The 15,054-nt window shown below is 50.5% G+C and overlaps 1 protein-coding gene across 1 annotated transcript in view; it reads left to right on the plus strand.

Moving 5' to 3' along the window:
* The first annotated feature begins 481 nt into the window (after positions 1-481).
* The window catches only part of CLNK (cytokine dependent hematopoietic cell linker), a 96,469-nt gene continuing 81,896 nt past the window's right edge, over positions 482-15,054 (plus strand). The window contains exons 1-2 of the mRNA XM_015594845.1: positions 482-568; positions 2,358-2,506. Coding sequence (XP_015450331.1) covers positions 482-568; positions 2,358-2,506 — 236 coding nt within the window. The remainder of the gene's footprint in view (positions 569-2,357; positions 2,507-15,054) is intronic.

The following is a 15,054-nucleotide window of genomic DNA, read 5'->3' on the forward strand; positions in this document are numbered from 1 at the left end:
TGCAGCGTGTTTAAGGTTGCACAGCAGTTGGCAATCGAAGGAGAATTATGATACGGGAGAGGTGCGTGTGTGCATGTGTGTGTGTAATAGAGAGACCGAGACAGAGGCACTGTGTGTGCATGTGTGTGTGTGTGTAATAGAGAGACCGAGACAGAGGCAGAGAAGCGGAGAGAGCCCCTCAAGACCTCTTCAAAAAGTTTTAGCCCAGCCCCCAGCCGGATACCAGTGCCCTGGGCAGAGGCGCCCAGAGCCAAAAGTCTACTCATGGCTTTGCAAGTCAGACCCCAGCGTCGCTGACTCTCATGACTGAAGGAGAGTCACCTGTGTTTCCATGGGTAACAATCCAAGCTGGAAATAGGAGGCCATGTGCCACAGTGGACAGAACCCGGACTTCAGAAATCGGGCCGTTTCAGAGCCGAGTCCTCATTGCTCTATTTCACACGTGCCGCAGAAGAACCTGAGCATCGCCGGAGTGGTAGCCATGACCCTCGTGAGAAGGTTCAGGAAGCCCGTGACAGTGGCCCTGTCCAGCGGTGCTGTCTGGGACGGTGGAGGGGACATGTTCAAAGTCTGGACTATACAACAGAGAGGCCATTCGCCACATGTGGATATTAAAACCTTAAACTGTGACTAGTGCAACTGAGAAACTGAATTTTTTTTAATTAACTTTAATTTAAACCTAGGTAGCCGCATGAGGATGTATGTGGCTGCCGCATTGGACGGTGAAGATCTAGAAGCTACCAATCCACGGTCTCACGTGTTCTCTGTGACAACGTTGAGTTATGAGATGCAGAAGGTCTCTTCTCATTTCGTTGATGAGTGCACCCAGTCTCAGAGGAACTCCCGCCGAGAACTTGTGGGGGGCCCCTCCCATCATCAGCTGGCCCCGAAGCAGGAAGCCGTGCACAGGGAGAGATGGGCAGCCCCACCCGCCCAGCCCAGTGGGGCCCATGCAAGCCCCAAGACCCGCCGAGCGCTGCCTGAGCAGAGAAAGCGCTTTGCACAGCGAGCCAGAGCCGCTGACAAAGTATTATTCATTGTGTCAGTGCTAAGGCATTCTGTCTAAACCATTTCCCGTCACCAACGGGAGAGGGCCGGCCGGGCAAAAGGCTCAGACCCATTGCATCAGCTTCGTGCAGCCTCACTTGGCAGTGCATGAAAGAGCCTAAAAATAAACTTCTTTTTTTTTTTTTTTTGGTGGCTCATTGGTGCTCAGGAAATGCCTCTGTTTAAAAAATTAATTTATTTTCTAATTACAGTTGACACACCATATTATTTTAGTTCCAACTGTACAACAGAGTGATTAGAGCCTAAAATTTGATGCTACACTGTGCTTTGCATTGGCCAGACCTGACTCTAACTCACCAGAGTGAGACGATTTTTGAAATTTCGTCAATACAACGAGGTTTGGCCTTGAAAGATACCAGCGTTTCTGTGGGTGGGGAAGACATCTATTATGGGCTGAATTGTGTCAGCATTCTCCAAATTCATATGTTGAAGTCTAACCCTCGGCACCTCAGAATGTCACCGTATTTAGAGAGAAATGCTTTAAAGAGATAATTAGAGGGAGAAGAGGTCTTTAGAGCGGGTCCTCATCTGGTATGACTGGCGTCCTTATAAAAAGGGCGACACAGATGAACAGAGGGACGATGAAGAGAAGACAGAGAGGAAGATGGCCATCTACCAGTCAAGAAAAGAGATCTCAGAAGAGAGAACCCCTCCGACACCTTGATCTTGAACTTCTAGCCTCCAAAACTGAGGTAAAATAAACTTGTTTGAGCCACTCCATCTGTGGCTCTCTGTTACAGCGGCTCAAACACACCGATACAGCATCTACTTGATAAATCTTCCCAGACGATGCTAGCAGGCAGCACAGGTAGAGAACCTCAGCTTTAATCAACCAATAATCACGCCAGTGCCGACGGGAAGGATGATGATAATAAATTAAAGCATCATAGATTTTCACAATCGATGGTCCAATTTCACAGACAGTTTCATGAAGTTGTTGTCATCATTCTTCCCAATTTACAAAGGAGCAACTAACCTCAGGAAGTAAAGGAGTTTGTTCAAGTTCGCAGTCTGTAATTAATAAAGCCAGATTACAGACGCTGGTTCCTGGACTCCTCAATCTTGAATTCCATTTCGTCATGTTACCCGCTTTTCACCAAAACCAGCTCTGAGCAGGGTGACCACGTGTCCCAAAGTGCCCAAGACAGTCCATACTGTTTTCCTGGATTAATTATGGATAGTACCCCTGTCACTCTCAAATTGTGTTTACACAATTAGTATATGGTCCCCTTCCACGTCAGCCTCATGTGATAGTGCACGTTTTCCCGGCGTGCTTTCGAATCCTGCAGAGGGAAGAGCAGCTGTCCACACGGCAAAAGAACGTCTTCGTGCAATCGGTGGTGTCACGGGCGCCACGTGTAGGTGCAGACATGGACCGGATGACGAGCCATGGTGTGGATGACGAGGTGCATACCCTCAGCGCCCAGTTCAGAGACCGGTGACTTGATTTGAACCCGCCACCGGTTTGCAGAGGGAGCTCAGGCAGAAAAGAGGGAATGATTTTGATAGCCCCGAGCAACTCTAGTGTAATTCTCTGGCTAATTAACAAGGGCTTCATATGTGTAAGGGACTGTGGACAGCAGCGGGCAGTAACGAGGAAGGATAGCCCTGTTCTTCGGTCTCTGGGAGAAGAAGGACCTGTGTGTGATTCTGAGGTTTTGCCACTAAAAACGCCTGAAATACGGATTTGTTCATTTGTTACAGTAACGACCAAACCCTAGGAAGATCGGTCGCTATCACATAAACGTCCATTATTTTGTTCACACAAGTGTTGTGAGCAGGCACTTCTCCAGGGCAGAGCCTTCCCATTCGGTGGTCCAGGGATCCAGGCCTCACACCTGTAGCTTCAACACCTGGATCAGGTGTCTGGGACTGGTGGGCAGAGTCCTAGGAGGTGATGACACATTTTCCTTTTGTTCACACTCCATTGTCCAGAATAGTCGCGTGGTCCCGCCTAGCTGCAAGGTTCCCTGATAAACTCCAGCCTTCAAAACTCAGTGCCAATCTAGGACTTGAACCTCGTGGCCTACACTCTCCTGCCTGCACACCTGAGCTCCTTCTGGTGGTTGCTGACAATTCTGGGCATTTCTTCACCTGCACACCTGAGCTCCTACTGGTTGGTTGCACACCTGAGCTCCTACCTTCTGGTGGTTGCTGACAATTCTGGGCATTTCTTGACTTGTAGCTACATCACCCTCAACTCTGCCTCCATGGTTACGTGGCCTTCTGTCTATGTGTCTGTGTCTTCGCATGGTGTTTTCCTGTGCATCTATCTCTGTGTCTCTTCTCTTATAAGGACACTACTCATATTGGATTAAGGGTCCACCCTACTCTAGTATGAACTCAACCAACATCTTAATTACATCTGCAGAGACTCAACCCATCTTTTTGGAAGACACAGTTCAACCCACACTACTGCTTGAGACGTCTCCCTGTGTACCTTTGATCAGAATTACTGCCTCTCATCTCTGGTTTCTCGTGCATCACATGCCACATACCATGAGCATGGCATTCGTACCAGTGTGGGAGTTAGTGGTTTGCACACTTGTCTCCCACTTTGTAGGCAGGGACAATGTCTTATGTGCCCTTTCCATTCCCCTGGCAACACTTCGTGATGCCTGATGCTGTCTAGACAGCCTAGTCTGGAAGAAAGAACACAGGCTTCGGAGACATGTATTGCTATTCTCTAACCCTGACACCTCCGGGCCATGTGACTAGGAGAGAGGTGTTTAACCTATAAGATTTCCAATTTCTTAATCTTTAAAATGATGATAACAACCAAACCATCTTTAAGCCACAAAAGGAATGTACTCTCCCCTGAAGAATGCCCAGTGCAACAATGCATTTTATCAAAGTTCCTTCGAGCAATTGAATTCTCTCTCGAATGACTTTCACTCATCCGAATGAACCTGAAGAGGGAAGTCACATTGTTCTCCTGAGCCTGCACGGGAAGGAAGCAAAGAAGCTTCAGGAGGCTGAGAAGTGACAGATGTTTCACGAAACTAAAGTTTGACTGGGAAGCTGGAGACGTGGGGGTGCCCCCGAGAAGCAGTAGGGCAACTGAAAATCCTTAAAGTAATTAGCGCTAAAAACAGTCTTTTGGGGAGCAGTAAGCCCAGTAGGCAGAACCCAGGCTGCACGTTATTTTCTCTTCCATTAGATCAAACGTGGAGAGGTAGAAAGCGTCAAGCTTGAGTTGCAGAGGAAATGACAGGCAAATGCAATAAATAGAACTAATTAACTTTAGCTCCATTCCCCAGGTTCCCGAGGGCTGATCGCACACAGCAAGCTGGTGGGGAAACCGTGGGCTCTCTGGGCCTGCCCACTGATCTGGGAACACCTTGTAAAACACCTCCCACAGCGACTGCCCTGGCATTTCTTTTTATATCCAAAGCCTCCTGTGGGCCACTTTTTTGGGGCACGTATTCAGCCTTCCTCCCTTAGTCTCTCCTCGGTGTCCCCTCTGTTCTCAGAGGCCTCTCCTGAAGGCCCTCATGGCTTCCACCTCCTTTCTCAGAGCTCTGGCCCCTTCAAGATGCAAGCGTTGGCCAAGGAGCGAGATTGCCACACAAGAATTGGGGACCGGGCTCAGGGTTAGCCCATCGGTCTGGACCCAGGTCTACCTGCATGATCTTGAAAGGTACCTGATCCACCCTGGGTCTCATTTTCCTTATCTGTAAAACGGAAGTTCTCGTTCTAACCACCTCAGTTGTCCTAAATATTAATGGGAACATGCGCACCAAAAACACAGCTGTCATCTCTTTATGTGACAGAGCATCCAACATTGCTTAACCGATCCCGTCACCACCAACCTCAAAGAACAGACACAGGGAGCAAAGGACAGAGAATATTGAAAGCAGAATGCTGTCCAGTCCTTCTTATATTGAGGTTGCCGATCTTGTTACCCTACTCTGTGGGGTAGATGCTTTGCATCTTTCCGCCCAATTACGTTTCCACCGTGCAGTATGATGTGTAGCAGATGCCAAAGCATGGCGTAGGAAGATAGTAGAAACTTGGTCCTCAAGAACTTGCAGACATCCAAGGGGGCACCCTGGTCCAGAGGGAAGAGAGTTAGTGGGAGGCTCGGATATTCCTGCGTGAGGCAGGCCGTTGCCATCAAGTTGCCGATCTCGCTCCCCTCACCTGCAAACTGCAATCACAGTCAAACTTCCCCCGTGCGGAATGAGAATTCAAGGCGAGAACGTGGACAAAGTGTTCACATCTCACCCCGCACGGAGGAAGTTCTCAGTAAATGCTCGTTTTCATCAGATCCTCCGGGGAAACCACAGCCCACCAGCGAAGGCGATGAGGGTGGTGCCGTAATTAACAGCATAAAGCAGCCCTCTCAAGCGCAGTTGGAGGCGGTTTTTAAATATTATTTAGTTCATGATATGTGACGAATGCAAAAGTAGCGTGAGCGTGCGAAGTGGTAGAAATCAAAAGGGAGAGTCTGTATGTGAAAAGCGAATTAAAACGCTGACTGTCGCGTGGTTTATGTGGCATGAATTTCTTAACAGTAGCAGCGTCGTGGAAGATAAACAGGGAATCCGTTGTCTTTGAAAAGTAAGGTCAACGTGTACCAAAAACATTCATTTCTCGAAAGAAGAGGAAATGAACTGCCAGACACTGGGCTAGGCCCAGGGATGCATGACGCAGAGAGTAGCTCCCCGCCTTTGCATCATTACAATAGGGTAGAGGAAACATACTCCACAATAGTCACACGAAAGCCAGGTATGTAAATGAGAGTCGTACGTTGGGATGTACACGACACGCTGTGCAGATGCTGGGGCAAAGTCAGCTTCTTTCATACACCTTTACGTGGAGCCCTGATGAGGGCTCATGATATCGTCCATACCCTTCACGAACCAGGAGACAGGCGAAGTGATGGCGGGTGTGGTGGAGGTCACAGGAAAAGGACTGGACAGACCCAAGAGATAGTTTGGCGAGAAACTCTCCAAGATCGGGGATGGCTTGGTCTGGGAGCATCGGATGGTCAAGGATGCCCCCTGGACTCCCCTGCTGCACAACTGGGCGAAAGAAAGTGCCAGAAATTAAACCAAGGAAGCCCGGGGAGGTGGAGATTTGAAAGATAAGAGTTAGGTTTGTGGACATTTTAATTTTTAGATGCTCGTCAGGCGTTCAGTTGGAGAATGATGGACGCCGCCCTGTACGAGGACTGTCCATGCAACCACCAGTCGTACAGCAAGTCACCCTGCAAATCAGGCGTCATACATATCGAGCCCTCTACTCAGAAAAAGAGGCTACGGGTTTGAATGCAAAGACCTCGGAAGCAGACACATTTGGCTCCTTCCTCGACTGTCCGTTACCCGTGGGACCCCTGAAGGACAGAGCTTCACTAACACGGAGAAATAATTTCTGGGTCACGGAGGGGTTTCGAGAATGAAAGGAGATAGGAAGCTGTCTCATTCCAGACACTACAGTTGCCCTATTTCCCTTTTCCCTCTTCTATTTCCCTCTCTCTCCTCTATCACCCTTTCATTTGAGGGCTCACGATATCGTCCGTACGGGGCTGGAGTGAATTACAAAGACAGGTAACTCAAGATGATTGAAAGCGTTGCATAATTTTTAAAAAAAAATGATGTGCTTTACTGCAAGCTCCTGTTTCAGATAGATGAGAGAGAGAGAGATTTATATAGCTAGATACACAGGTAGATTAGGCAGATGATCTAGGTGTAGACGTAGACCAGATGTTCTCATATTATTTTCCAGCTCCCGGTAGCTGTGATCTCTCCTCTCCAGCCACCTCCTTCCCTTTTCTTCGTCTGAGCATCTGCGGCAGAGGCGACGTCTCTCTCCTCCCCCACCCGTCTCTGGTTTCCAGCCTTCTGCTTTACCCACTGCTGCCCATCCGACAGCAGAGCACGATTAAATGGCAGCCTACGAGGGGCGGCTGGAGCGCGGCCTTTATGAGAGAGGCAGCCTGGAGATGCTGTTCGATCAATACACTCCGGGCAGGGGTCACTCAGACGGTGCTTATATTCTGTAGACTTCTTCAGGAGCTGACCTCATCTTGTTGACCCCAAAATGGCTAGACATCAGGACGAGCAGGAGGTAAATGGAAAGCCAGAAGAGAAGGCCGTCATGGTGCTAGGATGGGAAATGGGAGTGGATGCGGAAACGCTGATTCCCCAGAGAATCGTCTGGCTCCATGGATGTGGCATGGCAGAGAGGAGGGGGCATTTCTCTGTGTTTCTCTCCTGTACGTTCTGTAAATACCTTGATCACAACTCTTATTCATTTGCCCGTCCATCTATTCATCCATTTGGCAGATGTGCACGGAGACAGGTGTGCACGGAGGTGAGCCTCAGCCTCAGTTCTGCTTACCTATTTGAGGAACTCCCCGCTGTGGCATACGTAGGACAATGGGGCTCATGTGGCTTGCAGTAGGCACCCCATAAATGTGGTTTATTGATGCAATTACTAAAAAAAAGTGCATGAATGTATAAATAAATGAGAGAATGGGCAAATAGGTGAATGAATGAATGAATGAATGAGAAGGAGGGATGCTCAGCCCAGCCTATGAGATCGTGTGGGTAGGCAGTGGGGATGTGGGGTACGGGGGGAAAGGATGATAACCCTTCCCATTCCCACCGTGTTGCTATAATTAATTTTTTTGGCTCCTCTCTTCCTAGAGTTCAGTCTATTTGGAGAGCGGGTGTCTCCATAATTCCTGAATCCACCAGCCACAGCTCAGGGTGGGGCTTTGAGTGAGAAGGAACGGGGGGCCGTCACTGATTAAGTGGCCGCGGTTGGAAGCCCAGCTCTGCCACCCGGCACCTGTGAGAACTTAGGCGTCCGTGGAGCTCCGAGGTCTCTGTTTTCCGCCCCTCACCATGAGGGTCGTGACGGCCTCCCTCTGCTTATCTCACGGAGTAGTCGCAGAGTCCAAACGGGGCTCGTAAATGTCATAGTAAGTTGTCAACCATCAAGTGCTGTCTAAAGGCAAACTCGTTCAAAAGACATGAGTAGGCTCCTGGGAAGAATGGACAGAAACAAACCCAATTCAGCTCAGACGTATAATTTTTAATCAGCGTCCACAGGCCGAGGGATTTTCGTACAAGATGATCCGCGTCCCGGGTGGGGATCCTACCTGTGTCTCTTAATTGCTGTCACTGTCTGCGCGTTTCTGACTCCGGGCCGCCCCGGGTCTCAAACATCGCGCATGCGCAGGGCGGGCCGGCAGTGCCCGCAGCGCCACGTGGGGCTGTTTATTGTTTTCACAGTTTCTATGAAATATTTCTGAAGCTTTGGGAAACAATGGATGCCCAGAGCTTCCTGCGGAGGCTGTGATTCCGAAGTCATGAGAGAGCATGTGACTCTGCTTCTGGAAGGCCTTGCCAAGGAGCAGGCCGGGCGGGAGCCACTGTCCCCTCGCGGCCACGTTTGGAAGGAGTGGCCTCAAAACCTACTTGGGCTCATGAGACACGGGGATGGGGGGGGTCTCCTCACGGAGAGGTGAAAGCCCCTGAGGCTGGCTTTGTAGGTCTGGGTGTCCCCTCTCACAGCCTGGACAGACGCTGGCGCCTCCTCACCCCTGATGCGTCTGCCTCTGCTTCTGTCTGCGGGGTGGGTGCAACACCAGGGGGCCTCCCAAGGGAACACCCTTTCGCCCTGGTCCTCAGATAGCTGGTGTGTGGTGGAAAAGTGACCTACCCCATGCTTCGTCCCTAAAGTCCAGGTTAGCTCTAGTAATAACCACCCGTTGTTGAGTGAGGCTCTTTGCACAAGCCTGTGAGCAAGGCAGGCTCCATCGTCTTCACTGAAGGATGAGGACACCGAGGCCAGGACCACACGGAGGGTCCCAGGGAGCTAGGGGTTGAGTCCATCTCCTCCAGCCCCTAGAGCCCCTCCACCCCACAGGCTTTTGTCCCCTGCTCCATTCTGCAAAGTCCCAAGCGTCTTTCTGGGGCTGTCATATCCTGGCGAGCCACTGAGAAACAAACCCTGCGTTTTAGAAACTTAACATTAATCCAGAGAGAAAAAGAAAAGTCAGTAATCTCACAAATACGTACTTGCAAACTACGATAAGTCCAGGGACAGCTGTGAGAGTCATCTGAGTTAGAATGTAACCTTGAGTTGAAATCTGAAGGACGATTGCAAGACTAAGCAAAGAATGAACATAAATAAACTTCCTGTTTGAGAGAACCCCGTGGAGAAAGACCTTGAATTTGCAGGAATCACGGCCTTTTTTGAGGAAAAGTCAGGTCAGCGTCACCCGAGCGAGGGAGGAAGATCGAGGTAAAGCTGCAGTGGCCACCTGGAACCATGCAGGTCCACGTGGCCTTTGCTCAGAGAAGGAGAAGACCCTGCAAGTTTCTAGGCACAGGATTTACGTAAAGAAATATTCATTTGCAACCTTTCTGCAGGTTGTTGTCTGGAAAAGGATTGGAGGAGAGTCAAGAAAGGGGGTGTGGGAATGCCAGCCAAGCGAGAGACGGAGTTGGGGTGGGGGGTGGTACCTGCCTCATCCATCTCATTGTCTGAGAGACTTGTGCCCTGTGTCACTTCTCCAGAAGCAGAGCCCGAGGCGGGAGGTGCGTGTGAGTGACACGCCAGGGCGTGCTGGCAGGGGAGGCCTGCAGGGGGCGCTTCACCAGGCCAGGGGGCACCTATGAGTGAAAGGCCATCCTTCGGAAGAGGATGCAGATGTGAGTCGTTAGTGGTCACTCCCCAGCCGCAGAAGCGGGGCACACTGGCTCAGGAAAGGAGGTCTGGTGGGGCACCGGGAGCACCTGCCACAACTCCAGCCGTGGACCCAAGTGGTAAATCAAGCCCAACTTAACACTGTATGTTAGTGAATAGCCAGCTACGTAGTTGTTGTCAAGTAGGTGACCACACAGAGTAACAGGAGAAGGCACGAAAGCCACAGAGCTCGGGTTTAGTGCCGGTCCTGTGGGAAGAAGGTAGAGGCAGGAACCGCCTGCCCAAAATATGCGCCTCTTACAGATAAAAAAAAAAAATAGACCGTTGCCCTCGGAGGAACCCTCATTTCATAGATGTAGAAACGGAGACCTGGGGGGCTCTCGTTCCCCAAGACTCTGCAAGGACCGAGGCGGAGCTGCCCATGCTGGCCGCACAATGCAAAAGGCGTGAGCTCGGGCGGCGAGGCCTGGGTTTGCAGACGGCGTCACCGCCCGCCCACCAGAACACAGGGACAGGTCGCAGGTGTCCCCCGAACAGTTGGAAGACGAGACTCTCCCATGCCCACATATTTCTGTGAAGATTAAATTACTTGAGCAGCTGACATGAACGTGCCTGGGACAGAGCGGGTCGCAAATGCTGGCTTCTTTTCCTGTGAATGAGATGACCCTTCTCCCGCAGATTAGAGCCCCCTCCCCAATTCCAAGCCGGCCCTCGGTTATGTTGTGGGAGTTTAAACAGTTACAGACCCAGCGTGGCATCAACAAAAGGAAACAGGCTTCTCTCTGTCTCTGTCCCTCTGCCTGTCACAGCGCGCGCGCGCGCGCGCGCACACACACACACGTGCCCGTCACAGCGCACACACACACACACACACACACACACACACACACCCTTAGGACAACGAATGCCTGGCACTCCATTTCCAGCGATCATAAGTGATCTCACTGGGCGTAAAGAAAACAGTCTACTGGAAAGAGAGAGATGAGCCCCACAGAGCCAACCTCAGCATAAAAGCGGCGAGAGAAGCAAACTCAAAGTATTAAAATAAGCTCACGGTGATGTCAACCTGCCACGTTCGCCTCTGCTCTCTCCCGTTATGCAGGGGACACCTCCCTCTGCAGAGCGGCAGGCAGCTCTGCTTTCTTGGCTGATATCCCCCTGTAAAGCAACCTTCGAACCCTGCCCCACATCCCCAGGGCCGGGCTGATTGGTCTCAGAAGAGTCTTGGGTGGTTTTACAGCTCCCTACATGGGAGATCTCCATGTCGAGGGCATCCTGGAGCTGTGTTCGTGGTGTACCTGGAGCTCATGGGGCGACAGACACATTCACGTTCAAAATATCATGATGGTTATTAAGTTACTGTCCGTAAAACTACAGCACCTCGTTCTTCTAGAAGCGGCCAAGAAAGACAGTGCCTTGCCATCAGTGAAGGAGAACCAAGGGAAGCTTGAGTCCAGCCTGGGCTTGCCACCAGCTGGGTTGGAGACCTCGGGACCGCCGCTTCCAGTCCCCATGCCAGGGCAGTTCCCCCAACACCAACAAGGAGTTTGGATGGAGTCACGTTCCCAGTGTGTGTTCCTTTGAACAACAGTCTCCGACATTCTATAGAAGAATAAATGGGCTGTTTCATCTCCAAATAATATGGGAAGCAAGACAAACTCCTTCGAGTTTCACGATGCTTGCCAGCATATTAAAGGTACTGAGAAGTCCTGCAGGAAGTATGCCTGCTGTGTTCGATAAGCAGCGGGTTAAACAAATCCACTGGACAGTAGGCTGCTGCTTCTCTTCGTGGAACATCTATCATTCAATCCGTTTTGAAGTTACAGTCCAGCAAAGCACAATTGTGCTTGCCTATCCCAGCGTTTACTGACGCGCCCCCAGCTCTAATGCTCCAAATTACTCAAATACTGTAAACCCGCTTGGGCTGTCCCCTGTCCCACCCAGGACAGGGAACAGAGAAAGCACGCAAACAGCTGGGTTGTCCCGTTTCACAGAAACGCATGTCTTAGGCACATTCCACGTCCCGCGTTTCAAGGGAGACACATACTTTGCTAAGTGGGACATTCATCCATCTTCCTTCCTCTTCACGGTCCTCCTGACCTAGGGTTCCACAGACAGTTTTCCAGGACCAGGTCCCCTTCTCGTCCCTCCAATCCAGACGGCGACATCTGGGGTTCCACAGACAGTTTTCCAGGACCAGGTCCCCTCTGCAGGGGCTAGAGAGCCCACGTCACAGCACCTCTGCACCGACCTGGAACCGCTGGTCCGTGTCCCTGTCTTCCCTCTAAGCTGAGACACCCTAGAGGTCAGGGCACAATTTTTTTTTAAGTATTGTATCAATATCTAAAATTCATCGAGTGCTTATAAGGCGCGAGGCACCATTTTACTTTGTCGTTTCAAGTGTCTGGTGACCTAGGGACGGGGACTGCGTCTGATTTACAGACAAGGAACGCGAGGCTTTGGAATGGGCACCGATCCTTCCTGAGTCGACACAACCATCAGGTCAAGGGCTGGAACTGGAACCCAGGCAGTCGGACCCCGGAATTCTTACTCCAACCACCATATTATACTCGCCCAAAGGCACTGACAAGGCGCGCAGCAAATATCTGTTTGAAAGAAGAAACGAGCGAAGCTTTATTAAAGGGACTGCCTACGAGGGGCTCGTCTCTTTGTGCGCCCTGAGTCTCGGGGCTGGCTCTCGGTTAACCCTCTCCAACCCAGCTGTCTGTCTCTAAAAACCCTTAAAGTCAGGCGCTCATTAAATTAAGCACTGAACTAAATGAGTTCAGGAGGGTCTCTGGAATGGGAACTGTGTACAGTACAGATATTTTAATAACTTTATGCAGATCTAACATACGTAATAAAAGTTATTCAAGTGCACACTTAAAATCGGTGAACTTCATAGCATAGATTCTAATACGCAGTTGTCCCCGGCTCCTGCCACCAAACTTTGACGAGCGGTTTCAATGCCAAAGTCGTGCTATTTCGCAATAGAGAGCTGGTGGAAGCCTCTAGCGTGTGTGGGGGAGACATCTGTGCCACAGTGTGAAGGCCCCTTCCTTCCCCACGGTATTTCGACCAAGGGTTGTGCCGAGACCCTGTTCGGGGCGGGGGGGGTCGGGGCCCCGGCACTGATGTCACGGGCAGCCACGAGCTACTGCTCGGTCACGTCTCCTCACGAATGGCAAGCTCTCAGAGGGGTCCAAGAAAAACCCGAGAACAGACAGTCGCATGAGAATCTGTGGGGAACATGGGGCTTGAAGTCGGACACCCCGTGTTTGCCTCCCAGGATCACCCCTTTTAAGCTGGGCGACTCCGAGCCTCACTTTTCCCAGCTGTGAAATGGGAATGGTATCTAGTACGAGCCTGGGTTCCAGATTGGCGAGGCCCCGAACGATTCGTGTGGCATTTACCAAATAAAAGAAGAGAATTCAAGAACTTTTAGGTAGTTTCTACTTCCCGGAATCTTGTTCAATAGTTAGAATTAAGGACTCTCCTTTGCAAACAAAAGCTTCTTTTCCTAGTCTCTAAACAGCTATTGTTCCCAAACCACTTGTTTTTATGACCTAGATTCGCATTCCAAGTCCTGTTTTGCCGAGATGAAAGGTCATTTGAGAGCCCTTCAGAGGTATAAGTTTTCTCAGCATCACAGTCAGAAAACCCTGGGCTAAGTGGCCCGCACTGATCCGCTGTGAAAATCAGTGCAGTGTCCAATTACCCATAGGGCTGTTCACCGGTTACCTGCTCCCCAGCCTCTAATCATGGAACAATAGCCTGCCGACAGGAAATTCTTCGCTGCACAGAAAGAAAGTTCAGTGGGAAACTGCAGACCCCAGACCCCAATTAGAAAGTGCCGTATCCTTCACTTGTCAATACGTGATTATCTTCTTCTTGACATTTTGTTCTAAAACATCTTCCTGGAGAGAAGAATGATGACAACTTACCTGACATTGGTTTAGGCAGTCTAAGAATAGAATGATTTCAAGCCCCAGAGAGTCCAGTGGCTAACGTTCCTGGGTCCTCACTGGATGCGGATCACTTCCGACACGGGGCTCAACTCTGCGTAGCAACGATTACGCCCTTGACTCAAAGGACCCCATAATGGAAAGGCCCCAATGACACTTAGCTTTCTCAGATTGCGTTATAGACTTATTCATCCCCGCTTTATCCCACAACTGTTTAATAAATATTGATTATGTGCCAGGAACTGCTCTCGGGGCTAAGAATTAGAAGCCAATGAGATATAGTGTCCCCCACTCTCAAGAACCTCCCTGTCTCAAGATATATTGCTACTTTTCTGCCCACTCCAGGATTCTCCCAAGGGACAGATGGGCAAACAAGCCCGCAGTCACAGTTTCATACGTTAAGCCTTAGGAGAGAAGTAAGCAGAGGGCCACCAGAGCCAGGGTACAGCCACCTGAGGGGGCGGGCGGGTAAGACTTACTCAAGGAGGCAGAACTGGATCTCAGTTTTGAAAGATGACTGAGAAGTAACTGGCCGAGGAAGTGTGGGGAGCTCTACAGCCTGGACAGGAGAAAGTCCACGGGTCTGAGGTGCTGTGTACCACGGGCATGGTGGATGGGGTGCCTTTATGGGAAAATGAAATTGGGGTGGCTGTGGAGGTTAGCGAGAGCCTGGCCGAGCAGCTCCGGGTACAATCAACAGCACTTCTGAGACGGTTAAGTCAGTGCCTGAGTGAGTGACTTTATACGTGGGCTTCTGGTATCAGTGGACATCCTGGGCACAAAAACGTTGTTAAAAAGGATAAAACAGTTGGTTTCTACCCCACCCCCCCAAAAAAAGTCACAGAATTCTAGTAAAATGGTCCCCCCCACCCCGCGGCTGTGAAAGCCACAGAGGACGCAGGAGTGTTCAGGCTAGAGAGTTCTCACACCCTCGTGTGGGAAGGAAACCAGGGCTAATTACTGAGCCTCCGTCTTTCCATAGCCCTGAGACACGGCTGGTGACTATGCAGAGCGGGAGCCGTGGAAAGAATGCAGAGCTCGAGCCAAACGGGAATAAGCTGGGCTTACGGCTCCCCCTTGTCACTACAGGGCAAGGGGTTTCGCCTGCGTCGGCCTCAGTTTCTTCACCTGCAAAATGGGCCTCCGAACACCGGCGGTCTGGGAGGATGACCTGAGACTCTGCATGTAAAGCACGCCGCCGTTAAACATCGTTCTCACTCATTCGTGTTTGGATGTGTTTGTTTGTTTGTTTTCTCGTTTTTGGAGAGTGTAGAATTCCATCCCAACCCATTCAGAATGCTGAAGCCCGTCTTTCCCTCCATTTTTATTTACTTTCCTTTTCTTTCTTTGCTGGGTA

The sequence above is a fragment of the Pteropus alecto genome, unplaced genomic scaffold (assembly GCF_000325575.1).
Source record: "Pteropus alecto unplaced genomic scaffold, ASM32557v1 scaffold5, whole genome shotgun sequence".
NCBI lineage: Eukaryota > Metazoa > Chordata > Mammalia > Chiroptera > Pteropodidae > Pteropus > Pteropus alecto.